Below are 26639 nucleotides of genomic sequence, written 5' to 3' on the forward strand. Positions count from 1 at the left end.
CAACCCAGAGGCACTACCACAGAACATGCAGACCATGGAGAAGAGGAGTTAAGGGGGTTTTAAACCACCTTTCTGCATCTCTTAATCCCACGGATCCCAGACTGCCCTGAGGGCTGGAGCAGCCGCTGAGTTAATTTAAACAGCCCTGGTGGCCTGATGACATTACAGCAGCCTCCCTGGACTGCCCTTCTGGTGGTAGCACCACCCAGGTTCTCCACAGTACTATGGTCCAACCCCACAAATGTCCCAGTGTGCCCCCTACAACAAGGTTTGCAAGGGCTCGTTGGAAGGCAGCCTGCAGTTGTCTCTGCTTGTGCTGGAGGAATCTCTCCCCACCCCCTCAGCCTGAAACAGGGGGCTTAGCAGTCTTTTACCTGACATAAAGGACCAGAGCAGGGGTGAGGGTCACAGCAGAATGGGTTTAGCTGGATTTAGGAAGGGCTAGATACTGAAATGGATAATGAGGTCCACAGTAATATTTAATAAGATTAAAAATGAGAGAGTTGAATAGATGGCCTTGTGTTTCAGGGCATACATCACAACCTCGAAGAGCTGAGGTTAGTAAGACACGTCCCCCTGATAGCAGGTCATTGCATAGTCATCGAAGACAGGAAGTCAAGAACCTTCCTCTAAAGCAGCTGGTGTTGGTTGCTATTGCAGCCAGGGGACGACCAAAGATGTACCCTCAGTCTAATTTGGAATGGCAATTCCTATGTACCCCGGAGATGGCATTGAGAATACCTGCCTCGTGTCACTCGGGCTCACAGACAGATTTGATAATTGGTCTTCTCCAGAAAATGAAAGGCTGCATATGCCAAACTCAAGAAATAGAAGGTACTGCTGGGTTGCATAATTCACCTTTTTATCCAGAGTTACTGCTTCAGAAGGCATCCATTAAGTGAATTGTGGGTGATTATACTGTAGCTATTTTCTTGTGTGCAGATAGACATGCATCTCCCAGGGAGTCCTTCAGCTCCAGAAGGTAACCACATCTTACATATGCATTAACCCATTGAAAGGGATCAGTGATCTGTTTTCCCAGCTGGTTCTGTCATTTTAGGTGCAATTTGTTTTAAACAGAATGTCAAAAAATATTCCATCGATTGTATTCCTGTGACTCGCTTTGAATAACTTTCTAACGACTTTCCTCTTTAACTTTTTGTCTGAAGTGTTTTGAAATTACAGGAGTTTGGTCTCCATTTAGGCCAACTGATAAAAGCACAATCAAGTGACTGACGTGCGGCCTTTATGGAGTAAACAATGTATTCAGTTGCCAGGCCAATGTTGTAGGGAGCAGTAATGGCATAAATCAGTGCCAAGAAAATCTATCTAATCAGAGATAATTCCTGAGCATCCCCACAAGTAGGCTGAGAAACGATCAATGACTCCAAGCCCTGGTTGGACCAATTGCTGCTTGTTAGAAATGGGGATGAAAGCTAATAACATTGCAAACAAACTTCCTTTCTGTAAGTAATTCCCTCATGCGTATTCATCATTTTGGTGAGTTAGCTTTTTTAAAAATGAGAATCAGAATAGAGGTAGTAAACAAATGTAATTCAGTATGAAGTCAATGATAAAATAAACCCAATGGATTAAACTCATCCCTAGTGTAACATCACTGAAGACAATAGAGTTACACCAGAGATGAATCGGACTCCATTTCATCTTTATAGTTTGTTGATGTAGATAACTTTGTTTCCAAAGGGCTCAACTATATTCATATACACAGTCTCTGTCTCTCTCTTTCTCTCTCTTTCTTACTGCCTGATCTAAGGCTTATTCTCAAATAAATTTGTTAGTCTCTAAGGTGTCACAAGTACTCCTTTTCTTTTTGCCTGATCTAAATACTAGTGAAGTAGGTGGAAAGACTCCCATTCGATTCAGTGAACTTTGGCTCAGGTCCTTATAGATAGGAAATACAGAGATCAAAGGAGAAAGAAAGCTAATGTTATTGTATAACTGTTTTTAAATCATTTCTTTGTTGCAATGAATGTACCAAGAGTATTGTACCAATTCCTGTTACATCAGGACTTTGGTTTTACAAATATAAGGCCTGATCCTGGAAACTCTTAAGCACAAGAGTAACTTTTACTTGCTTGAGTAGTCACATTCAGTTTACTCATGTGAATAAAATTCTTAAGTGTTTGCAGGATTGACCCACAGAATATCCATTGAAGGGAATATTCTATTTTTATACCAGCATTTCTAGCCATGAATTCTACATTTTGGGGGAAATCCTCATTGTTTTTTGTCTCTGAACCAGTTCTTCAGTGGTGGCACACTGAGACTTCTGAAATCTATTCATACGCCATGAAGAGCTTTTCTGATTTCCACTTGTGATTTGCTTTCAATTAAACTTTTTCTAAAACAAGTGTTGATCAATGGCTACAAATATGGCATTGGGTCATTTTAATTTCTAGAGCTCTTCAGTGTACCACCCTGACCAATGGGTTAGGATATCTTATGCTACCAGTGTCCATTTGATCCCTTAGCTAGATTGGTCCATGGACATCTCACTGGCTCAGGAGCACCCTCCTTACACCTGTGTATGGGCTGGCTAGACCTTGGGGCCCTGTGTGCAGAAGTAAATAATGATGGGTGTCTACTACTCCATTTTCACTATTACACCCTCCAGAGCAAGGGGCGGGGGGGTTGATGTGCAGAAGCCATGGCACCATTCCCCCCAGAGCACTGGCCAATGTAGCTAAACCAGAGCTGGAGGAGAGGAGGTGTCATAATTAGCTTGTGAAATAAGCCAGCAACAAACCATCAACTCCCTGTAGCAAAGGGGTTTAGTGAGGGGATTGTGACGCCCTGAGCCACAGTTCCTTCACAAGGATCCTTTGGGGCAGCTCAGCAATGTACTGCCCCTGACGACGGGCTGTGTCCTTGTGGCACAAGCTAGCCTTACATTTGCTTATTTGATGCAACTAAGCAATGCTTATGATTTAATCTGTAATGTCTAGGGACCTATGAAGAGCAGGGCCTCCTGTGCTAGGCACTATAGAAACACAGAGGAGTACACAGAACTTATAACGTATCTTTACAAATGTAGGCTCAAAAATAACATGAATGTGTTCCATGTCTCTAAAGTGCTTTATTAATGATGCCTATATCTCTCATAGTGCTTTGTGAAGGAAAGTCAATATGACTATCTATTAGATGGGGAAACTGAGGAGTAGAAACAAAGTGACTTGTCAAAGGTTGCCCAGTATGCTACTAGCAGAACTGGGGATAGAACCCACATTACTAGAATCAGGGTTCAATACACTATCCACTAGGCTGCTTTACCACAGTAGCAGCATGTGTCTTTTATCTTATTTCTTTAGACTAAATAGCCAGCATCTATTTTTAAAGCCATCAGTCTACATTTCTTTTTCTTCAGCATCACAAGTTCAGGTCTCCTACTCCTTTTGCTTGATTAATTTTTAGTTCATTGCATACTAAACAAAAATATGCCTACCTTCCTAGAAGTTCGAGGAGTCCCAGTCGCTTGGTTCTCTGGGATTTCTGGGTTTTGGTTCTAAAAATTCATTTGTCTTTCTCATGCTCTCTTCCTGGCTTCTAGGTTTTGTGATATCCATCAGTGTGTACCAGAATTGCAGATATCACTGGGATTTTCGGGGAAACTGCAACTGGTCTGTCTGGGAGCAGAAAATATCCTCAAGTCAAAAGAGATAAAATCAGAGAATGCTGTGACCCTCGTGTCACGTTTTGGGGGTTCAGCTCACAGAAGTGCAGGGGTGTGTTACTGCCTGTATCCCTTGGTGCCTTAAATGCTCTGCTGTTGTGGCTCACAGCTTGGACACCAACAGCCAATGGACAAAAACAGTTCCCTGAGCATCTGGTTCAGAGCTCTGCAGCCCTGGTTCAGCGTTCTGACCCCAGCAGCCTGCCAACAACACAGGAGCCCCACCAGGGGTCTCCATCAACTGTGGTTATTACTTGCAGGGTGACCCCAACACACTCCCCACCCTGGATTTTCCCCAAACCTTCTGTCCTGAAGTGCCCAACCCGCTCATGGAACACTCAGAGAATTCATAAGGTTTGTTGCACGTTTAAAGAGACCAAAGTTACACCTGGGAAACTCATGCTTCCATTACTGTGTACATTTTGCGGTGCTGTTTGGTCATACTTGGGAGGCTAGGGACATAGCATCCTTATGCGTGAGTGTCATTCAGTGAACTGAGAAAGTCATGCATGCTGGGCTTAATCTGTGATTTCCAGAGACCTCCTGGGAAATTCTCAGCCTGGAAAGAGAATTAGATGATATAGCCCATCTCCGTATAACTCATTCAAACACTGGCACCTCTTTCATAGTGCATCCCAAACATTGTGTTATTTTCTTAAAGTGAAGGCAGTGTTCCATATAAAGGCAGTGTGTCCTAGGGGATAGCACACTGCAGTAGGACTCAGACCTGGGTTCTCTGCTCAGCTTTGTCCCTGGTGTTCCGTGTGACCTTGGCAAGTCACCTCTCTGTAATGTGGCACTATGTGAAAACCTAGTAGGGAACTTTTAGTTCATACCAGCAAGGTCTACACGGACCTGTTAGCATACAAGCCTGCTTGTCAGCCTGGGATAGAATTCTGGGTTTGACCTTTGATACTCTTATATCCTTAGTAATATGTGTGAACAAAGACACTGTGTGTGTTACCTCTACCTGGCCAGATGGGTCTGTGAGTACAATAGGGAGAGATAAGGGACAGAGCAGTTAAAGTGTTACAGGGCACGGTAGGAGTGTAACATATATGAGCACACTTTAAGATTGCCTCAACCCCTATCTCCAGGCACGGTCAAGAAATCAGGCGGGAGGGGCAAAGAGGGATTGGGGGGAAGGTATAAAACACTAAAAGACCAAAGAAATGCCTGTCCCTGACCGTAACACAACCTCACTCCTCACCCCTCCGATGGGGTACAAAAGGCACGGGACTGTGGGCGTGCATTGCAGGTAAATTTGGGCCTGCCAAGAAGGGGGAACAGGGACACAGGCAAGCTCTGCGGCGTCAGAGCTGGAAATGGAACACTGGGAAACAGACTCTACCGACGTGTAAAGCTATGGATATGCTTGCTTGGAACTAACCCCAATAAACATCACGTTGCCTGCACTTTGGACTTCTGGTCTTCTGCTTTCTGTCTGCGTGACAGGAACCAGGGGAGGGGGTGAAGGGAAAGCCCTCTCACAGGACCAATTAACGTCTAACCCGTTAATGTGCTTTAGAGATCACACTCCTGTACTCTGCATTACTGCCCTGCATATACAAACCTCTGGTGACTTCCTTTTCTCTCTTCCTTTGCAGTGTGTCCTACCCTGGACTTCTGTTGAGACATAAAGACAGTGGCTAGTACCAGGAGAGATGTGATCAACACAGCTCAGTTTAGCTGGGATTGCATTTCATTTTGGCTGTAAAACCATCTTGTAGATGAAGAGAGGAAAGGAGGAAACAGGGCTTCACAGCCACAAAAGTATTTACCTGGCTGAAAACTAGAAGAAAGAGGTAGATTCAGTGACATGCCTGAGGTTACACAAGAGTAAATGGCAGTACTGGGAACTGACTCTAGGGCTTCTGAGTCCCCATTTACTGATTTAACCACTAGATGATCCTTCCTCTGTGATTCAGACTCTATAAAAGCAGTGTATTAGAAGTGGATAGCAGGAAAAATAAAACAGATGACATTCCTTGCAATAATTAATGTCCATTGTAATCCTGTTGTTTAGCTTTACGTCTTCAGCACTGGGCAGTGAGTTTACAGTGTATTTATTTCACCTTCCAAGGCGTTTTTTCCCCCTAGAGGAGGATCTCAAGATTTACTGGTTTTCCCATGAGCTCAGGATAGACTGGTGTATTTGTAATGGTTCTGCTTTCTGCCTTTCAGGTCGCAGCGACGCACTCAGACTGCATCATCAGAAAGGAGCAGGAGGCCTGTCTGGAGAAAATCAAGAGAGCAAGTGCCCTCAATCCACTGAATGAGTCCTCCCCAGGTGAGTTCCAGTCTGGTATGGATATGTATGTTGAACAAATGCATTCCAGAGTTTCCCTCTTATTACATGTGTGATCTACCATGTGACAAACAGAATATTGATGCCAAAGGCATACTAGAATATGATTTAGCAATTAAAGTTAAATTACCTAGGATAAACATTATAAGAGCAATTAACTGTCATGCTTCAGGGCAAATGCGGATAACCAGCCAAGGTCAGGAATATACTTCCTTCCATAGTACAGTATGACACAATGAGGTATATTTATGGGACTGATCCAGAGCCCATAGAAGTCACTGGAAAGACTTTTCAATAGGCATTGACTGGATCAGGCCCTATGGGGTTTTACACCTTCATTTGGAGCATCTGACATCAGCCACTGTTGGAAGTTGTATATGAGAGCGTTGGTGTCTTCTGGAATGGCAGTTCCTATGTTCCTGTCTTCATTTCAGTAATAATTTGCACCAGTGGAACCCCTGATCAAAGGACCTCAAAAGTGCTTTACAGACATTAATCATAGGCTACCGTGATGAGTGCCAGGTTGATAGACAGAATCCTCCCACTACCTCAGAGCCACAGACAGAAAAACTGAGGCAATGCAGAGGTGCTGAGCACCATCTCCCTCTCATTGACTTCAGTGGGAGCTGTGGATGCTCAGCACCTCTGAAAGTCAGGCCCTAAATGACTCATCTCAGCAAGTCACCAGCGAAGCGTTCCTGGAAGCCAGGCGTCAATTCTAGGGCTCCGGCCAAACTCCCTGTGGTGGAATTTGGGGTGCAGGGGTGTAAAGGCTGCACAAAAGTGGCCAAACTGGGCGATAGGGTGAAATCCTGACTGTGCAACCTCTGCCTGGCCACGTTTTTCACCCTGAAAGCAAGGGGGAGGATGCAGGAGCCTCTATGTCGACTCTGTGCCACCGGAACACTCCCTAAACACTCCCTCCTCCCATGGACTGTTCAGATGGCTTTGTGGGCAGAAATCTGCCAAGGGCACAATGCAAAGTGACCACACTAGAGGCTTGCAAACTGGCTCGTGCAGCAGCGGCCGGACCCTGCTGTCTAGCGCCTCGTGAACAAATCAAACCGTTTGATGAAACCAGGGAGAGCGCACAGGTCAGGCCTTTCCTTTTACCCACAGGCTTCTCTAGTTGTTTCTGAGTGCTGCCCCTTCGGTCATAGGTGAGCTTCTCAATCATAAATCTGGGCAAGGGGAAGAATCTTTCGCTTCCCTGCAGAGCTATGTCAGCAGCTGACTGTGACTCTTGTTACTTGTTATTAATGATGAGCCAATCGGCTGCTGTTCGGATTCAGGAATTCAGAGAGCTTAGGGGCCATTGGATCAGCTGGTTTCACCTCCTGACCAGCACAGGCCAGAGAATGTCACCCAGTTGTCCCTAGTTCCTGGATCTTGACACTCAGATCCTTGAACGTACAGACCAGCGTATCAGGCTGTGCCCCCAGGCACAGTTAGGACTGAAGCAAATAGCAATGTAGCTGGGGTAGCCACCTGAGTCCATACCTGCCTGGACCCCTTGGGTCCAGGACTAGCCTGAGCCACCACCCCTGTGGCCCCGGTTACACTGCTATTTTCAGCATGCTCACTCGAGGAGAGCTACCGTGGGTACATTTACACAAGCTTCGCATCACACCCTCAGTTCCAAGTGTAGGCCTGACCGTCGGGTACCGCTCCACTGCAAATGACGCCATGATTGTCTCACGGTCGGCATATCTGCGCTCGCTTCAATCTAGCTGGTGCAGGTAACAATAGCAGCAAAGGCGTGATGGCATGGACCCTGGTGGTAGTTAGCAACCTGACTACATATACACAATCCCCAGCAGGCTTGTATATGGGTAGCTAGCCTACCACTGTTACCTGTGCCAGCTTGATTAATGCTTGGGGGAGGAGGGTGTTTGCCTACCCTCGCTGCAGTCACACCTTCCTTTGCAGTGTCAATGGGTTTATTCCCTGCTCTGCTGCCTGCTAGCCCATAGTCGGGGCAGATTGTAAAGCCATAATCTAGACCTATCTGATTCATCCAGCCTTGTGTAATAAGTATTTCAGACCAGACTTTGCCACCCTCATTCGTATTGAGTACTCCCTTATTCCACAGTGATTCCTACTGCAATCAGTAGGGCCATGGGTGGGGTAAAGCAATATTCAGCATCATCGAACCTGGCCTTTCATTAACAGTTATCAACAGTATCATATTAAAGATGGGCCCATTTCAGTTCTCGCTGCTCTGAAACTCCCTGCATGGAGATACCTGCCTGCAGGTGAAGGTGGCCAGGGGCATTTGCAGTATGTTTTCTTCTTTGATTGGTTCCTTTCCCTTCCACCCACCTCAGCCAACCTGTTCTTCAGCTGGTAGAATGTGCTGCGCTCTGTTTAGTGGGCTAAAAAAATAAGGCTTATTAAAAGTGACAGCTGCTGGAGAAATGGACTGTTAGCTTGTTTCCTTTGGAAAACCGAGCAGCATAGAAAACACCTATGTGCTTGTCAGAGGCAGATGAGAGAAGGAAGAAACGCATTCTGACTGGTAAATAAACAGAGAGGGAGGTGAGGGGCAGAAACCTAGGGATATCCTTTGACTTCCCATCCAAACAAAGCCACCGAACAAAACCTATTTCACGAGTAATCCTCTATTGAAGGAAATCTCTCTCTTCCTGGAGGGGCCGAGTGTAAGGTCCTCGGGGCAGGGGCTGAATTAGTGGGCACAGGGGCAGTTTATTTCATTATTCCTTTGTTCTGTGTTTATACAGCACCTAGCACAGTGGGGTTCTGGTCCATGACTGGGGTTGCCATGATGCAAATAAGTAATGGGAAGTACTCTATCATTCTCTATGGACCTGTTCCTTCCAACCAATCCTCATGCTTTAAGTCCTTTCACTCAAGTAAATGAATCCCATAGAAGTCAATGGGGGCTCTTTCTGTATGCTCCAAACCTCTCATATTCGCTCAGTTCTTCCTCACTTTGCCTCCTGCTGTGTTTGGCTCCTGCTTCCAGATCTGCCGAGGAGTTGGCTCCCCAGCCCCTCCTTAGGGCTGCATTGTGTGCACAATGCTCACGCTGCAGCTATAGCTACGCAGCCTTCAGATTAATGCTCACAATATTCTACAAAGCAGCCAGCGGACGCATTCGTGCCTTGGTACAGCAGATTTCCCCCCTCCTCTGGGTTGTGTTTGCTGTTGTTTTGTTCTCCGCTGTGTTGTATTTTTCTTCCCTCCACTGCTTTGTGGTGTCTGTTAGTGCCTGGAAAACAATGGAGCTTTTCATGTTTATTTTACAGCCGCTCCACGATCGCTGCTTCCTCTTAAGTGTTTTCAGGCTTTCATAAGAAGGAAAATAAGGGCAAAATACGGACCTCATCCCTGCAATCCCGGCCTCCCAAGTGCAAAGTCTGAATAAAAGGAGATGCATACGCAGACTTTGAGCAAGGGCCAGAATCCTCCTGTCATGCGCCATGGAGGGAGAGAAAATGTTACAGGGAAAAACGATGTAGGAGAATGAAGGGGAGGAGACAGGAGAGAAGGAAGGGCAGCCATGCACAGCAATGAGACCAGATGCTCTCCTACACCGATATCTCCCTGATTTTCTGCCATGTTCCAGCCTCAATCCTAGAGTAGATTAGAGCAGCTTCTAGGCTGCTCTAACCTATGATAGCTGGCAGCAGTCTAAAGTCCACTGACCCCACCCCATCATCCCCTCAGTACACTAGCTGAGAATTGGCAATGCACATCTGCAATCTGGCCAAGCCCCCTCCTGCTCCCAGCATTCTCTGTCCCATCCCCATCACACCTGGGAGTTAGTGGGGATGGCGTAGGAGTTGCCTAGATTGTCTGTACGGCAACTGAAATTGTCTGTACAGCAACTTGCCAGGGAAATTCTCAGCAGGCCAGGTGCAGTTAGCATCTGGTCCCTTTTTGCTGCCAGAGTTGGAACAAACGGGCTCGAGCACATGAGAGAGTCTGGCCCATGATTCCCGCTGCAAGACATTTTAAAATCTAAGGGCCAAATCCTGTGTCCTTTACTCACGTAACTAGCCCCATTTGCTACAGTGGAAACACTCATGTGAGTAAGGGTTGCAGTACAGATCCCTTAGGAGGTGATTTCAATAGGGGTTGATGATGCTCAGCACGTCTCTGGTTTGATCCCTTAGTTTAGTAATTACAGTTTCTGGAATACAGTTCCTTGGTCTACCATGTCAATAATGCAGGTCTGTTCTGGCCCCACAGTGCACTGGATTCCATCTTTGTAGGGCAATGCCCTGTCTCCACGGACCTGCCATTCCAGGCAGGGATCTACACTCTGTCCGTAGTATTAGTCATGATACTTGCATTTCTGCAGTGTTTTTCGTACCAAGATCTCAGAGGGTTTTATGACTGTTGTATAATAATATCTAGCTCTTATAGAGTGTTTTTCATCAGTAGAGCTCAAAGCACTTCACAAAGAAAGTCCATATCATTATCCCCATTTTACAACTGGGGAAACTGAGGCACAGGGCCATAACTTGACCAAGGTCACCCTGCAGCCCGTGGAAGAGCTGAGTGTAAAATCCAGGTCTCCAGTCTAGTGCTTTATCCTCTAGCCTCCTCACAGCCTCTCAGAGGTGTACGTTGGGGACCGAGTGATCACACCACCTGATGTCTATCACAAACAACCCTGAGCACAGCAGGTATACAACAGTGCATAGCAACACTCCACAACAGTTTAGCACAGGGAGTGACCAGGAACATCCTAGCCAGTAGAAACTGCAGGGTGTATTTTAGTAGCCGTAATCTTTGGAGAACACACCAGGGCTTATATTCCTTCCTTATCCGAAGTGCTATGGGATCTTTTATGACCAATCTAATCACCTTTTATGATGAGATTACTGGTTCTGTGGATGAAGGGAAAGCAGTGGATGTATTGTTTCTTGACTTTAGCAAAGCTTTTGACACGGTCTCCCACAGTATTCTTGTCAGCAAGTTAAGGAAGTATGGGCTGGATGAATGCACTATAGGGTGGGTAGAAAGCTGGCTAGATTGTCGGGCTCAACGGGTAATGATCAATGGCTCCATGTCTAGTTGGCAGCCGGTGTCAAGTGGAGTGCCCCAGGGGTCGGTCCTGGGGCCGGTTTTGTTCAATATCTTCATAAATGATCTGGAGGATGGTGTGGATTGCACTCTCAGCAAATTTGCGGACGATACTAAACTGGGAGGAGTGGTAGATACGCTGGAGGGGAGGGATAGGATACAGAAGGACCTAGACAAATTGGAGGATTGGGCCAAAAGAAATCTGATGAGGTTCAATAAGGATAAGTGCAGGGTCCTGCACTTAGGACGGAAGAATCCAATGCACCGCTACAGACTAGGGACCGAATGGCTAGGCAGCAGTTCTGCGGAAAAGGACCTAGGGGTGACAGTGGACGAGAAGCTGGATATGAGTCAGCAGTGTGCCCTTGTTGCCAAGAAGGCCAATGGCATTTTGGGATGTATACGTAGGGGCATAGCGAGCAGATCGAGGGACGTGATCGTCCCCCTCTATTCGACATTGGTGAGGCCTCATCTGGAGTACTGTGTCCAGTTTTGGGCCCCACACTACAAGAAGGATGTGGATAAATTGGAGAGAGTCCAGCGAAGGGCAACAAAAATGATTAGGGGTCTAGAACACATGACTTATGAGGAGAGGCTGAGGGAGCTGGGATTGTTTAGCCTGCAGAAGAGAAGAATGAGGGGGGATTTGATAGCTGCTTTCAACTACCTGAAAGGGGGTTCCAAAGAGGATGGCTCTAGACTGTTCTCAATGGTAGCAGATGACAGAACGAGGAGTAATGGTCTCAAGTTGCAGTGGGGGAGGTTTAGATTGGATATTAGGAAAAACTTTTTCACTAAGAGGGTGGTGAAACACTGGAATGCGTTGCCTAGGGAGGTGGTGGAATCTCCTTCCTTGGAAGTTTTTAAGGTCAGGCTTGACAAAGCCCTGGCTGGGATGATTTAACTGGGAATTGGTCCTGCTTCAAGCAGGGGGTTGGACTAGATGACCTTCAGGGGTCCCTTCCAACCCTGATATTCTATGATTCTATGATTCTATGACCACAAAAAAGAGACACACGAGACAGGTGCTTAACACCTTCTGGACTGCATCCGGGCACCACAGTGACAGGAACGGTCTAAGAAGCTGAATGGAATAGGAAGTGGCCAGGGCTCTGGTTTGATGTCTCATTGTAAAATCACTCTTTAATTCTGGCTGCCCCAGTCAACTCTTTTAGCATGTGGCGTGCTTTCCAGCCCATCCTCACCTCCTGGTGAAATATTTAAAGGGACAGCTGCACATTTCCAGCCCCATCAGGTATTTTAAACAGCTCTTTACTGGGCTATACATATGAAGCAATCTTCCCCCGCAGGAGAATCATGCAAGCCAGAGCCCTGTTGTCTTTAGACATGACAGAGAAAAATGAAAGATGGGGGGCGGGGGGGAGAGAGCTGATTAGGTTGCGCTTTCCCAAATGCAGCGGGTGAGCAAGTTTCACAGATGTGTGCTTTGAAAAGGAGCCCGTCCGGATGGGAAGATGGAGCCGGACTGCTGCGTTGTGCTGGAGAGGGAGAGTTTGCTGTAGTTTTTTTCCTGAAACACCTCATCCATCTCCCATTCTTTCAAAGCCTTTGAGTGAGCTGTTCTTATTTCCCTCGCCAGCACAGGGGAGAAGTTATTTCATTGTGCATACGCCTCCTTCATGGTTGCAGCTGTGCACGGGAATAATGTTGCCGGGGTTGTTTTCCTGGCAATTAGCTCTTCAGAAGTGTTTTGGTGGTGTTGGATTTCTCTCCGCAGCAGGACAGAGCATCCACTGACCATCTAAGACCAGGTTCAGAAGAATGGGGAAAGAGGTTTGGGGTAAAAGCAGGTGCTACATGACTCCAGGCGTGGCGGGTTCACTCATTATTCATACTGGGAAGGGGTATAAACTCACATGCTTCCTCATAAGCCAAAGTCTAGACCAGAGGTGGGCAAACTACGGCCTGCAGGCCACAACTGGCCCACGGCCCAAATCGAAGTGCTACTGTCCTTTGGACATTTGCCGGAGTGTAATTTAATTGAGCCAGTGGAGGAAACAAAAGAAGTTGTATTTCAATGGCCAAGAGCCTGAAACCACCATCTAACTGGAAAATACAAGTGTGAAAAAGATGATTCTGTATTACAGAGTTTATTATACTATGTCCTGACCCCAAGGTCTTGAACTTGGGTCCTGACAGTTCATGGGAGCAGCCACACTCCAACCTTCCACCTGCCCCCTACGAGCCATGAAGCCCAGCTCCACTGTGAGGCTCTGCCCCTGAGATCCAATTGGCAGAGTCTCAGAACAGCTGATTGGCCAGCTGGCCGTACTTAAACCAGCAGCAGGAACAGGATGCAGTCCAAATAATTGGGCTTCACCCTGCACTGGACTATGTGCTTCTGGCTCTTGTTTGACTTCCTGGCATCCCAGCCTGTCTTAACTCCTTGCATCTGACTTGAGGTTCCTGACTTCCAGTGTGTCTCATGGCCCTGACTCTGGTTCCTCCTGACTTGTGGTTCATGATCTCCAGTTTGTCTCTTGCTTCTGATCTCCTGATATCCTGACCCAGCTGCCTCTTGACACCTGTCTTGTCACTGCAGACTCTTTCTCTGACTCCTAGGTCTGGCTGCCCACAACCTGGCTGTGACCTAACAATACTTACATGGTGCTATCAAACTGAGAGTGATTAAGCCCTGTGCTCTCTTGGGAGATAGTTTATTATTATCCTCCCTTAACAGATGGGGGAAATGAAGGTAAAAATGGTTTAAGTGACTTGGCCAAGCTCACACAGTAGGGCATAAGCAAAGGCCGGATGAGACATTGGGAGCTCCTGGTTTCCAGTGTCTCTGACCCCGTAGACCAGCTCTTCTGGTTCGGTTCTGAACAGGAACCAGGGGCTCAGCCTGACTTTTTGCTGGGCAACTTAGGTACTATGGGACCAGATCTGCCACTGTAAACTGGTGTGAACTGGCAGAGATCCATTAGTGGAGCTGTGCCAGTGTGCAGTGGTTGAGGATTTCACCTGGTGTATTTAAAAAAGAATCCAGGCCCCTTGGAGCCAATGTGCGCTAGCTTTGCCCTGATCTTCAGGTGTATGCTGGGTATGCCTGCAGTCAAACTGCTGTGAGCTGTCATGTCAGGAAAGGGCAGTACTGGGATGACTGATGGACAGTAAAACCTAGTAGATGCAGGGAGTGGCGATGTTCACTATTGGTATTGGGAAGCATGGGTCTGGTGGAAGAGCTGTCTTTCAGATGCAGTGTGAACGGGAGATCCTGGCCACTTATGGTAGTCCTCTGGCCCAGTGCACAATTTGAGAGAAGGAGTGTTAAAGCTGATAGTCGGGCCAAATTCGAATTGGGGTGACTACATTTTGTCTGGTACCTACATTTTTCCTTGCCTACAGTATTGCTCTTCGCATCCTATCCGAGGCTGTGCTGCATTCACTGCAGAGGTGAACATATTTCAGTGGAGTGTTAAATGATCCCCATGCAAGTAGACCTTGGTTTTAGGAAGGTCCCAAGGGTTATCTGGAACCTTTGGAAAATAAATGGGGGAGGTGTCCAGTGGAAGTGGGATAAAAACGCAACTGTGTAAACATGTTCTTTGGTTACTCAAGAGATCAGCTCCCTGGGTGTATTCTGTGTCACAGCTGCTTTATTTTCTGACACAACAAAGTTTGTAGCACTTCACAGTCCTATGAGCTATGGGGAAGTGAGCTGGACTCTATTCTGATTTGTGCCTCACCAACAGAATTGTTAACCAAGTCCCTAGTGCAGAATCTCTCACTGCAGGTGGTGATGCATGAGCCAGAAAGACTTACGTTCCTGATTGCAATTGCCATCATCATGGCAAGTCCCAAAGGGAGATAGACTCCTTGCAGACTCAGAACCACCCAGATCGATCTCTAGCAAGGCCCTGAAGATGGTCTGGCTGGATATTCAGTTTATGTCCATTGTTGGCAATCTTCTCACATCACTAAAGCTTTTCGTGACCGTGTGATGGCCAGCCATGTGATCCCCAGCCCTGAAGTGCATTCCTTGGTAAATGTGTTTTGTAATTCATTAGCCCTCCATCCTAATAATAATTGGCAGCAAATACAAGCCCAGACAAACCCTAGATTTTACTTGTAAATTGAACCCCTTGGATGAAGAGTCCTGTGCCAGTAAGCTCTTTGGGAGGGGGACTGTCTTTTTGTTTTGGGTTCATACTGCCCCTACTACAATGGGGTCCCAGTCCATGGTGGGGGGCTCCTAGGTGCTACTTTAATACAAGGGATTAATAAGAATGTGTGAAAGCCACAATGTTATTTTACAGAGTTTCTTTTGAGATGATTTGTGCACTTTAAGAGGCAATGAATAACAGAGGTATTTCGGGGTGGTTTTTAGCAAGGAAGGTGCACAATTACTCCAAGCCAAAATGTATTATTACCAAGTTTTTTGTTAGAAAGGATTACACCAGGACAAGGAGAGGACTGTGCATTAGTGCAGATGTTATTTATCTCTGACTGAATGAGCATGTAAAGGCAAAAGGGCTAAGGAAACAGGAGACACCAATGTATATGCTAATGATTCATGAGGACAATACAAATGTTGACCTTTTCAGTAATATCTTGGGCTCTTTCTTTTCTTCTGCATGCACAGTGTACTAAGAGTAATGGAATTGTATAGCTACAGGAAGACAGATACTGAGAGAGTTTTAGCAGTCAGTGAGGAACTGTATTACAATGGTTTTGGTTTCTCAACATGTTCCTATATAGGGCCAGATTCCCTAATGTGTTACGGTCCCTTTGTGCCACTCTGGTGGCATGAAGGAGCTATACTCTGGCTGCAGATTTCTAGCTGAGAATTCTCCATGTAAAGACACTCCCCGTTGTTCATAACTGTGTGGTATATCTGTCCCTTTTCCCCACTACATAGGGGTGGTGTTGGGGGTAGGAGTGGGTGAGGAGGAAGAATGGCAGAATTCCACCAGCATGGACCCCATAGGAATCCTACATCCGTGTTGAAACTTAGATCCATCCCTAGATAGTTCTAGGTAGTCTCAGGGTTCACATCTTGCCCTGAGGATGAAGGAACTGTAACCAGCTGCCTATGCCAGAGCTCTGGTTCAGGAGAGAAGTTGACGAATCAAGTTCAGAGTGAGCAGAGAATGGTGTGAATTAGTGAGCTGAACTGATGTCTGGAACCCGGAATCTGAGTAATTGGTTTTAACATCATGAGTTTGGGATGGGTGGCAAAGCGAATGATGGTATGATGGTTATCCTAACATTATTGGCTGGATCACACAGCAAGGTGCAACTGCTAAATATGACACATGTTACAGAAAAAGTATTTTAGGATAGAACTGTTTATGTATTCCTCCTAAGCCGGGGGAGGAAGGATACAAAAGTAACCCCAATATTTTTAAAGTTACTTTAAAACATTTCTAAAGGTATTTTCTATAACATTACTGGCAAATACAGAGACCTTTTTTCAAACATCTGTTCAAAGATCCACAATTAGTATTATCATGCCCTGGAAGTCAGACCAGTGAAATTTGAAACCCCTGTTCTTAACTGATCCAACTTTGGGAGGAAATAAGAAAACATGGATGTGTTATCTGCTTTTCAGTGTAAAACTGGCAGCTGTTAATTGCTTCTGTTTGGAGTACTAGAAGTCATTCTAATGAAGGTAGATTTGTGGGATGAGTGCATGATTGCAGGATCAAGCCTGAATCTGTTCAGTGCACGGAGTTTCTCTTTTCTGCATTGGGGACGCTGTACAGGAAGGATCACGTCCTAAAATTGTGCAAAAAAGCAATTTGTTACCTGCTGAAAACATCCTAGTTCATCATTCTGAAACATTTTGCATTTGCATAAATAAAACTCTTTATCCATTGGTGTTATCAGTGGATTAATGGCATGTGTTTGTGTGGGTATGTATATAACCTGCAAGTTCTTGATAAAACCTCTGCAATTACTATTCGCTATCTTGTCCCTTTAAAGAGAGACACGGGTTTACATTCATTTTGCTCTTTTGTTTCAATACCAGGTGACAGAGCCTCATCTCAGTAGGCAGCGATAGAAGGCCCCAGTTCAGCAACGTAGTTAATCATGTGGTTAGCTTTAAGCAGGTGTGTAAGTCCCATTGATTTCCATGAACGTAGGCATGTTTTTAAACTTCCAGTGAGATCAATGAGATTTCAGCACATTCTTGAATTTAACCACATGATTAGGGACTTTCCTGAATCGAGCCCAAAGCACCTGCCTCCCTATACATCAAGAGAAGGGTATTAGTCCTGCAAGATTTGTAGGATGCTGTTCGTTATGATTCAATAACTGTTTTAATTGGCGTGCCACCTCTATCAATTAGTTATTAAACCTCAAAACAAATGTTTTAATCAGTGGAAAGTGCCTTGCTTGTCAGTTCTTCTTTTGGAGAACCTGGGGATAAAACCTCGTTATTCAAATATCAGTTTTTGTGTGAAGAATAACTGAGGACAATACAAGCAAAGTGGGTACAGCCCTATTTTGGAAGTTGAAGTTGGACTTCATAGTACAAAGATCTTGTGCTGGCTCTCTGCACAGGGCTGCATATCCCCTCAAGGTGAATTCAGATAATGAAAGAGCTGTCAAAGTTTGACTCAGACTCACAATTTATCAGACCGCTCTGTTTCATTAGCAAAGCTGCTCTGCTAATACATTTAGAAGTGAGCCCCCCGAGTGGGGCTTATGTCTCTTAATTTATACAGCTTGCTGGAGAACAAGTTACAGAGAAGTTACAGACAAAAGAAGAAAAAGATTTTAGTCACCACCCTTCGAGATCCCTGAGACCAGTCACGTATCTTCAGTTACCTGCCACCCTTAACAATCTCCTTTAACAGCTTCCAGTTAACTTAACTAATTGCCCTTCACACCTTCCATTCTGATGCCTGCTTCTTAGACGTGCTGGCTCTATCTTAATTGCTTCTCCATTCAAAAGCTAACTGTCCCTACGTGTGCTCCCTCAGATACTTTGTAACATGTTTTGGCATGCCCTCTCATATACAATGTATCCAGCATGTCCCCTTATACAACGTTATACTTATACAATGTTATACTTCCACAGAGCAAACATGCTACATCACCAGATGCACTGTGTCCATTTATTAGGATCATTCCCATTAACTTTTAATTATGTATGATGATGACAATATTGTAGTAAACATTCAGTAACATCTTTTTTTTTTTAGAAATGACACAATTATAATATTAGACTTGGCTAATTATTACCGTAGAGCCTAGAGGTCCCAGTGATGGACCAGGGCCCTTTTGTACTAGGTGCTGTACACACAATGAATGGACTGCCCCTGCCCTGAGCAACTGACACAATCAAGGGTTGAATTTACACTACAGTTTTGCTGGTACAAGTTTTATGGGCAAAACCCTCCTTGTGTAGAGGCAGCATGTTCCACCCAAAAAATGCTTTTGCTAAGATAGCTTATACCAGTTCAGTGAGCAAACTAAGCTGTATCAGCAAAAGGACTTCTATACCAATGCAACTTCAACTACACCAGGGCTTTTGCCAGTATAGACTTGTTTCGGGAGGGGGTGCGTGGAGGAGAGGGGGAATCACACTGTTAACAGACATTGCTAAGGTAGCAAAAACTTCTAGTGTGGTCCTGGCCTAAGTATAAGGTAACATGTGGCTACAGAAGACGGGGAAGCATGAGGAAACAATGAGATGATACCGGTCAGGATAGTCAACAGTGGTCACAGCACACCAGCTGCCTAAGCACTGTCACGTATGCTGTAGACATCACGGCAGAGGAGAGTTTAAAGGTGGTACAGCCCTTGCCATCCTATCTTTGCTGAGAACAAAGCAGAGGGTGATCGTTTTTGCATAAAAATTATAAACCATGTGGTATAGTGAGATTCTAGTGTAATCACTTCTCCAGCTGAGTGGTCTGAAAGTGGTGTAACTCACTGGTTTACAGTAGAATACGTGACATCAAAGTATGATTTCTATTACCATAGAGCCTAGGGGTCCCAGTGATGGATCAGGAGCCCACTGAGGTAGGCGCTGTGCAAACACAGAACAAAAAGACCATCCCTGTCCCAAAGAGCTTCCAATCTCACTATAAAACAAGAGACCATAGAAGAATAGAGACAGACGGAGGGGGAAGAGAAGGAAACAAAGACAGTACTGATCAGGATGATAGGCCATGGTCTGGGCACACCAGCCACCTGGTCGTTGTCCAGATGTTTTTTGTAGGTGTCCCAGCAAAGGATTGTTTTAAGGAAGGGTTTGAAGATGGACAAATAAGTGGTTTTGTGGGCAGGTTTATACAGAGGGCCTCTTGAGCACGAGGGGCAGCATAGGAGAAACCTGGAAGCTGCTTGTTGGAAAATGTAACAAGTGAGTGATGGAGGATGGTGTCATGGGCCTGTCAGAGGTGGAAGGCGACATTTTGATAAGGAATGTCACTAGGATAGCTAGGGTGGGGATAGGCTGTAAAGGGACTTGAAAGGGAAGACAAATAAGATTCCTTGAGGGTTATTTTCCCTAATATTGGGGCTAGTTTTCAGAATACCAGACCCACACAGCGCACTCAGATGTCTGTGACTGTGTGCATGAGTTGTATGAATCATTACAGTGATAGCACATCCAGGAGCAGTTTGACACCACTCTTCATTTGTGTGAGCAACTCCCGGATTTGTGCAACAGTTGTGCATGAGAATTAGACATGTAATGGTGGCCCTTTCCCATTTGGTGTTGTGAGAATCAGGCTCATTGGGTTGATAATTTCACTCTTGTTGACGTTATTATTTTATCCCTTGTTTAGGTGGGTGGTGACTAAAACTGCCTTATTTTATAGTTTAGTTTCTTGTTCGGACCTGCAGCCACTGCTTCTTAATATAACTTCCTTAAAACGTTAAGACAAGATCTTCATTCTATTCAATTGCATGATCAGTAATAGCGTATGTAGTTGATTGCGTGTAATAATTTGGCAGACTTTGCATATTGATTTTTCTTCAGCAAAATTAACTTACCAAAGCAAGAACTATGTTCTTTTCTTTTCTTTTCTTTTCTTTTCTTTTCTTTTCTTTTCTTTTCTTTTCTTTTCTTTTCTTTCTGCCTTCTTGTTTCTCTCTCTCCTTCACTGGAGTGTTAAGGCATCATTTTCCTGCTGGAAATAACTAAGGGTCAAATTGTGATCTGGCCTATTTGGTTGTACAGGAGCCGGAAAGGGAGAGAACACCCCCATGGCTCTGTGGAGGATGGAAAGGGGAGGGGAGCAGGGACTGCATGCCTAGTACTCATACTCCTTCCCCCCTCCCACCTCCAGCAGCAAGGCAGAGGAGGGTGGGGAGCTGGCAGGTCCTTGGCTCTGCCCACAGATTGCTAGCTAGCACAGCTGAGCCAAAACAGGGGTGGAAATGGGCTTCTCTGTAATGCTGTATGCTGTGCCTAGATGCCATGATGGATGCTTGGTGTGATGGCTTGATAAACAGATTGGTGCCTTAGATATTTAATGGTGGATCAGGGCAATTACCTGCATCTTACATGGTAATGAAAATTTGTGGCTGAGGGGCAACCTGAAAGCACAACAGCTTTGCTTTTGAAGCAGGTATTTGGGAGGCCCAGGCAACATGTAAGAGTTCAAGCAGATTCTCCACCTTTTCGTTTATTCCAGCCGATACCGCATCCATAATTATAGCTCACTCGGTTCCCCCTCCCTGATATCTGTAACCAATTACAGACTGGAAATGTTTTATAGAATTTCAACATATACAAACAGTTTATGGAAAAGGTTCAGGAAAAGAGAAACCAATTCTATGAGGGCTTCACCGTCAGCACCATGAACAGCACCAGACATTTTCATGCTTGGTTTTCACTCTTTATCCACACCGAAGACCCATCGATTCAGCAGGAAGCCTGTGTGTGTGTAAGAATCACTGGATCTGGCCCTATTATTAGGAGAAGATGCACTGTTCAAGATCACATTGTTAAATCCTGGAACGCTGTTACCTCAAGGTGCTCTGCCAATTCTAGTCTATCTGGTGACATTCTCACATCTTGTTGGTTCGATGCACAGCTTGCTTTTTAGAGGTGCTGAATTCCCCCAGCTCCAATTTAGTGTATAGCAGCTGCTCAGCACCTTTGAAAATCAAGCTATGCATCTGTTGCTTACATGGTCGTTAGACTTGCAGGAATGTATTGTTTAGCTTCTTTTTCAGAAGAGCAGAGCAGAGCAAAGCAAACACAGAGCACCAGCCAAACAAAAAGCAAGGAAAGAACAATTCTTAATTTGGGAGGTGTGTGTGCGGGCAGGGGGGGGGGCGTGGGGGGGAATGATTTAAATTACTTTCACCATAGAATCAATGGCTCGAGTGTTAACAAGAGCAGTATGTGGAAGTCAGTACTGACTTGAGGGATGTGTAATGGGAGACCAATCATACAATTTCCCAAAGGATGTGCCACCAATAAAGCTAATATGGGGATAACAACAAACAGTTAATTAAAAATGCAATGGGAAATTCTACATTTTGAGAATAAGCATCATCTATGGGCCCTAGACTTTAAGGCTCTTGAGCTAGCTCCAGCTTTCTGGTCATGCAGCCAAAAGACTAACATAATTCTACCCCTTCTCTGTTAACCTGCAAACTACTTAAAACACAAGCTATTGTTATATTCATTGAATAAATGAGAGCAAAATTAAATACACCACTCCCAGTCTGTGCTACTTTATCATAATATCCCTCATACAGGCTACACCATAAGCTCTCTGTTTATTTTCCATTACCTTTTCAAATTGAAGAAGTTAAAAAGAGGGGTTCAAGTGCTTCAAAGTGCAAAGCCATTCACCTCTGTACATCTGAATTCAAGTTCTTGCTAAGGTCTCAAATGAAAGATGTGTTGGTGGGTTTCTAATTATTTTGCACTTACCTTCACATGACTTATTCTACTAGGACGAAATTCACCCCTGAGCAGAGGGCTAACACAAGGCTTATGTACCATGTAAGTCTTAGTTGGAGGGTGTAACTGGGTTGTAAGTGCTGCATGGTCCTCATGCAGGGATGGACTTCACCCTTATGTTCTAGTGGATATCTGTGCACATCAACACCATGATGCCATTTGGCATAACTTATATCTGATTATGAGGCATGCAAGGATGAGCTAGCAAGTCAGAATGTCAGCAAATGAACACAGAAGCTACAGATGGAAAAGAAATATTCAGCCATTTCCTCCATCCCATGCTGATGCAGGATTATTCCCCAGATCAAGGTTCCTGTGCCTTGTCCTGTGCATTTTTACAGGGCTCAACTAATGGGACTTCCACCACCTTTCTTGGTAGATTATTCCATAGTCTCATAGATCTCACCAGTAGGAGGGTATTCGTAATAGTCACTGTAAATGCTATACTATTATTCAGCACCAAGCAATTTCTCTCCCTCCTAGATGTTCGCATCCTTCAAATACATGTGGCCCAATAGCATGCTGAGCAATCCTAACTTCCTTTCAGATTTCCATGGCAGTCTGCCTCTACAGCACTGTCATGTTTTTTTTTTCTTGCTGTACTCTAAATTCTCTGGGCTTCAATCTGCTCTCCTTTACACTAGCCTTACCACCGTCTAAACACACCGGCTTCAGTGGCGTGACTCTTGATTTACTGGAAAACAGCAGAGGAAAAACAGGGGCCTCTGAATTAGTCTCTGACTATGTGTTAAATATACCCTCCCACCATTCCAAAAGACAGAACCATTCTCCTGGTGGTTGGATGTGTACGTGGGTGCTTGGAAGCCAAATATGCTATGTAGTGAACACTGCACTTTCTCCCCTATGTGTTCACCAGTGATGTCAGCCTGGGTGGCCCTCTGTCCCCTTTTTCCGTTCCCACCTCCATGCTTCCTTCCATGCTAACCCCTATGTGTGGAGTGCGGCAGCCACCAAACCTGTTCACTAGGAACCTGATCCAAATCCTGCCAAAGTCAATGGGAGTTTCCCCATTGATTCCAGTGGCTCAGGCTCTAAGCCACTACCCTCACCTCATTCAACTGCCTTCTAAAAAACAACTTCTCCCTTGCTGCCTATGAAGCATGAAATTAAATTAAAAAAACAAACCCACTGTGGTCCCCACATTAGTGAAACAATTGAGATGCACACGTGCCCTGTTTGCGTCACCATGTGACTGTATAATTTTCCTTGTCTTTCACTCGCACCCCCATTTTTCTGCCTTAACGAACCTTGTTTTGTTTCATGTTCAAGTTAGATGACAAGGTGTTCAGGGCAGGAAGGGAGCGTTTATTCTTGTTTGTGAGGCATCTACCACACTCTTGAGCGGTTGGTAAAGAAAACGAGAGTTTTTCGTCTGTATCATACTGATCAAAATCCCCTGGGCATGTACGTATCCATGTAGGTCTGGATTGTTTGTTTGTTCTCTGAATAGTCCAAAGTGGGCTGAGTCAGGGAAGTTCAATCCAGAGTAAGATGCACAGACTCTGTAATTTTATTGAATCAACCCTTTGTCTTCAGGTTTCTACTCCAACACTGACAGCTTTTTAAGTGGTTTGAATGTAACACTGTGTCTGCCTTTCTGTTCAGGTGTATAAAATGGGTTGTGTTAAAATGCCTATTATCAGACTGAATGAACTGGCTTTTTAACTGTGATCTCTTTTGTCTTCCTCTACTGGAACATCCTGTCCCAAGGGTTTTAATAAGGAATTGCTTGACTCACCACTAAATCAATTATGGAGTTTGCTCAGAGAAAAAAAAATATTTAATTCACTCATTTCTCAGCCTTGGAATATTTGGAGGAGTAAACACAGAGGGCTAGATGCATCCTTGGTGTCACTCTTTTGATATCAGTGGAGTTACATCAGGGATAAATTTGACCCAAGATCTACTAACATTTCTCTTCTGCTCAAGAGTTGCATGTCCTTTCAGTACGGATAATTCTATTTTTAAACAAAAGAGCAGGAAAACGGACGAAGACATGGTCTTGTACATGGAAATAAAGGACTTAGGGGTCCAGCTATTATTAAAACATTTTTTAGAAATATGGCACTGCCCTACTATCTCCACACTTGGGGTTAGTTTTGACGTTCTTCAGGGAGGACCGCCATTTTAATATGGCATCCCCACCAACAGTCCTGTTGGCTGACAGAAGGCCCAATCCTACAGCCCTCAGTCAAGTTTATACTAAAAATTCTCTCCAGGTAAAATTCACTTGCAGGAATTCTGCCTAAGTAATATCTGCCAAATGCTGAGCCAATAGTTTATGAAAAGGGAAATGTTGCTGAGCAAATGAATGTCTTTCTGCATCTCTCTCTGCTTTGTCTTGCTCCCTTTCTGTAACCCCTCGTGTCTGTCTAATCCACTCCAGGTAATTTTTAGAATGCCCTTTACTGTAGAATCTGAGGTGGGCTAGGCCCGAATATGAATGCGCATATTACTACTCATATTACTCCTGGAATACTCAAGGAGCTGACTGAGGAGATCTCTGAGCCTTTAGCAATTATGTTTGAAAAGTCATGGAAGACAGGAGAGATTGCAGAGGACTGGAAAAGGGCAAATATAGTGCCCATCTATAAAAAGCAGAATAAGGACAACCCAAGGAATTATAGACCAGTCAGCTTAATTTCAGTACCCGGAAAGATAATGGAGCAAATTTATTAAGCAATCAATTTGCAAACACCTAGAAGACAAAAGGTGGTAAGTAACAGTCAGTATGGATTTGTCAAGAACAAATCATGTCAAACCAACCTGATAGCTTTCTTTGACAGGGTAACAAGTCTTGTGGATGCGGGGAAGTGGTAGATGTGGTATATCTTGACTTTAGTAAGGTTTTTGATACTGTCTTGCCTGACCATCTTATAAACAAACTAGGGAAATAAAGCCTAGATGGTGCTATTATAATGTGGGTGCATAATTGGTTGGAAAACCATTCCCAGAGAGTCGTTATCAGTGGTTCACAGTCAAGCTGGAAGGGCATAATGAGTGGGGTACTGCAGGGATCAGTCCTGAGTCTGGTTCTGTTCAATATCTTCATCAGTGATTTAGATAATGACATAGAGTACACTTTTAAAATCTGTGGACAGTACCAAGCTGGGAGGGGTTGCAAGTGCTTTGGAGGATAGGATTAAAATTTAAAATGATCTGGACAAACTGGAGAAATGGTCTGAAGTGAATAGGATGAAATTCAATAAAGACAACGCAAAGTACTCCGCTGAGGAAGGAACAATCCATTGCACACATACACAATGGGAAATGACTGCCTAGGAAGGAGTACTCTGGAAAGGGATCTGGGGGTCATAGTGAATCAATAACAGGCTAAATATGAGTCAAGAGTGTAACACTGTTGTGAAAAAAGTGAACATCCTTCTGGGATGTATTACCAGGAATCTTGTAAGCAAGACACGAGAAGTAATTCTTCTGCTCTACTCCATGCTGATTAGGCCTCAGCTGGAGTATTGTGTCCAGTTCTGGACACCACATTTCAGGAAAGATGTGCACAAATTTTAGAAAGTCCACAGGAGAGCAACAAAAATGACACAAGGAACATGACAAAAGAACATAAGAATGGCCATACTGGGTCAGACCAAAGGTCCATCAAGCCCAGTATCCTGTCTTCTGACAGTGGCCAATGGCAGATGCCCCAAAGGGAATGAACAGACAGGTTATCATCAAGTGATCCATGCCCTGTCACCCAATCCCAGCTTCTGGCAAACAAAGGCTAGGGACACCATTCCTGCCCATCCTGGCTAATAGCTATTGATGGACCTATCTTCCATGAATCTATCTAGGTCTCTTTTGAACCCCGTTATAGTATTGGCTTTCACAACACCCTCTGGCAAGGAGTTTTAGAGGTTAACAGTGCGTTGCGTGAAAAAATACTTTCTTGTGTTTGTTTTAAATCTGCTACCTATTAATTTCATTTGGTGGCCCCTTGTTCTTGTATTATGAGGAGTAAATAACACTTCCTTATTTACTTTCTCTATACCACTCATGATTTTATAAACCTCTATCATATCCCCCCCTTAGTCACCACTTTTTCAAGCTGAAAAGTCCCAGTCTTATTAATCTCTCCTCATACGGAAGCTCTTCCATACCCCTAATAATTTTTGTTGCACTTTTCTGACCCTTTTTCAATTCCAATGTATCTTTTTTGAGATGGGGCGACCACATCTGCACACAGTATTCAAGGTGTGGGTGTACCATGGATTTATACAGAGGCAATATGATATTTTCTGTCTTATTATCTATCCCTTTCTTGATGATTCCCCACATTCTGTTTGCTTTTTTGACTAACTCTGCCCATTGAGTGGATGATTTTAGAGGATAATCCACAATGACTCCAAGATCTCTTTCTTGAGTGGTAACAGCTAATTTAGACCCCAAAATTGTGTTTGTGTACTTAAGATTATGTTTTCCAATGTGCATTACTTTGCATTTATCAATAGTAAATTTCATCTGCCATTTTGTTGCCCAGTCACCCAGTTTTGTGAGATCCTTTTGTAGCTCTTCGCAATCTGCCTGGGACTTAACTATCTTGAGCAGTTTTGTATCATCTGCAAATTTTGCCACCTCACTGTTTACCCCTGTCTCCAGATCATTTATGAATATGTTAAATAGGACTGGGACCAGTTTAGATGCCTGGG

The 26639-nt window shown here is 44.6% G+C and overlaps 1 protein-coding gene across 1 annotated transcript in view; it reads left to right on the forward strand.

Annotated features, from left to right (window-relative positions):
• Positions 1–511: 511 nt before the first annotated feature.
• Positions 512–26639, forward strand: part of ADCYAP1R1 (ADCYAP receptor type I) — a 122310-nt gene continuing 96182 nt past the window's right edge. Inside the window, exons 1-2 of the mRNA XM_077809523.1 lie at positions 512–529; positions 5837–5981. Coding sequence (XP_077665649.1) covers positions 512–529; positions 5837–5981 — 163 coding nt within the window. The remainder of the gene's footprint in view (positions 530–5836; positions 5982–26639) is intronic.

Source organism: Eretmochelys imbricata, chromosome 2, assembly GCF_965152235.1.
Source record: "Eretmochelys imbricata isolate rEreImb1 chromosome 2, rEreImb1.hap1, whole genome shotgun sequence".
Taxonomy (NCBI): Eukaryota; Metazoa; Chordata; order Testudines; family Cheloniidae; genus Eretmochelys; species Eretmochelys imbricata.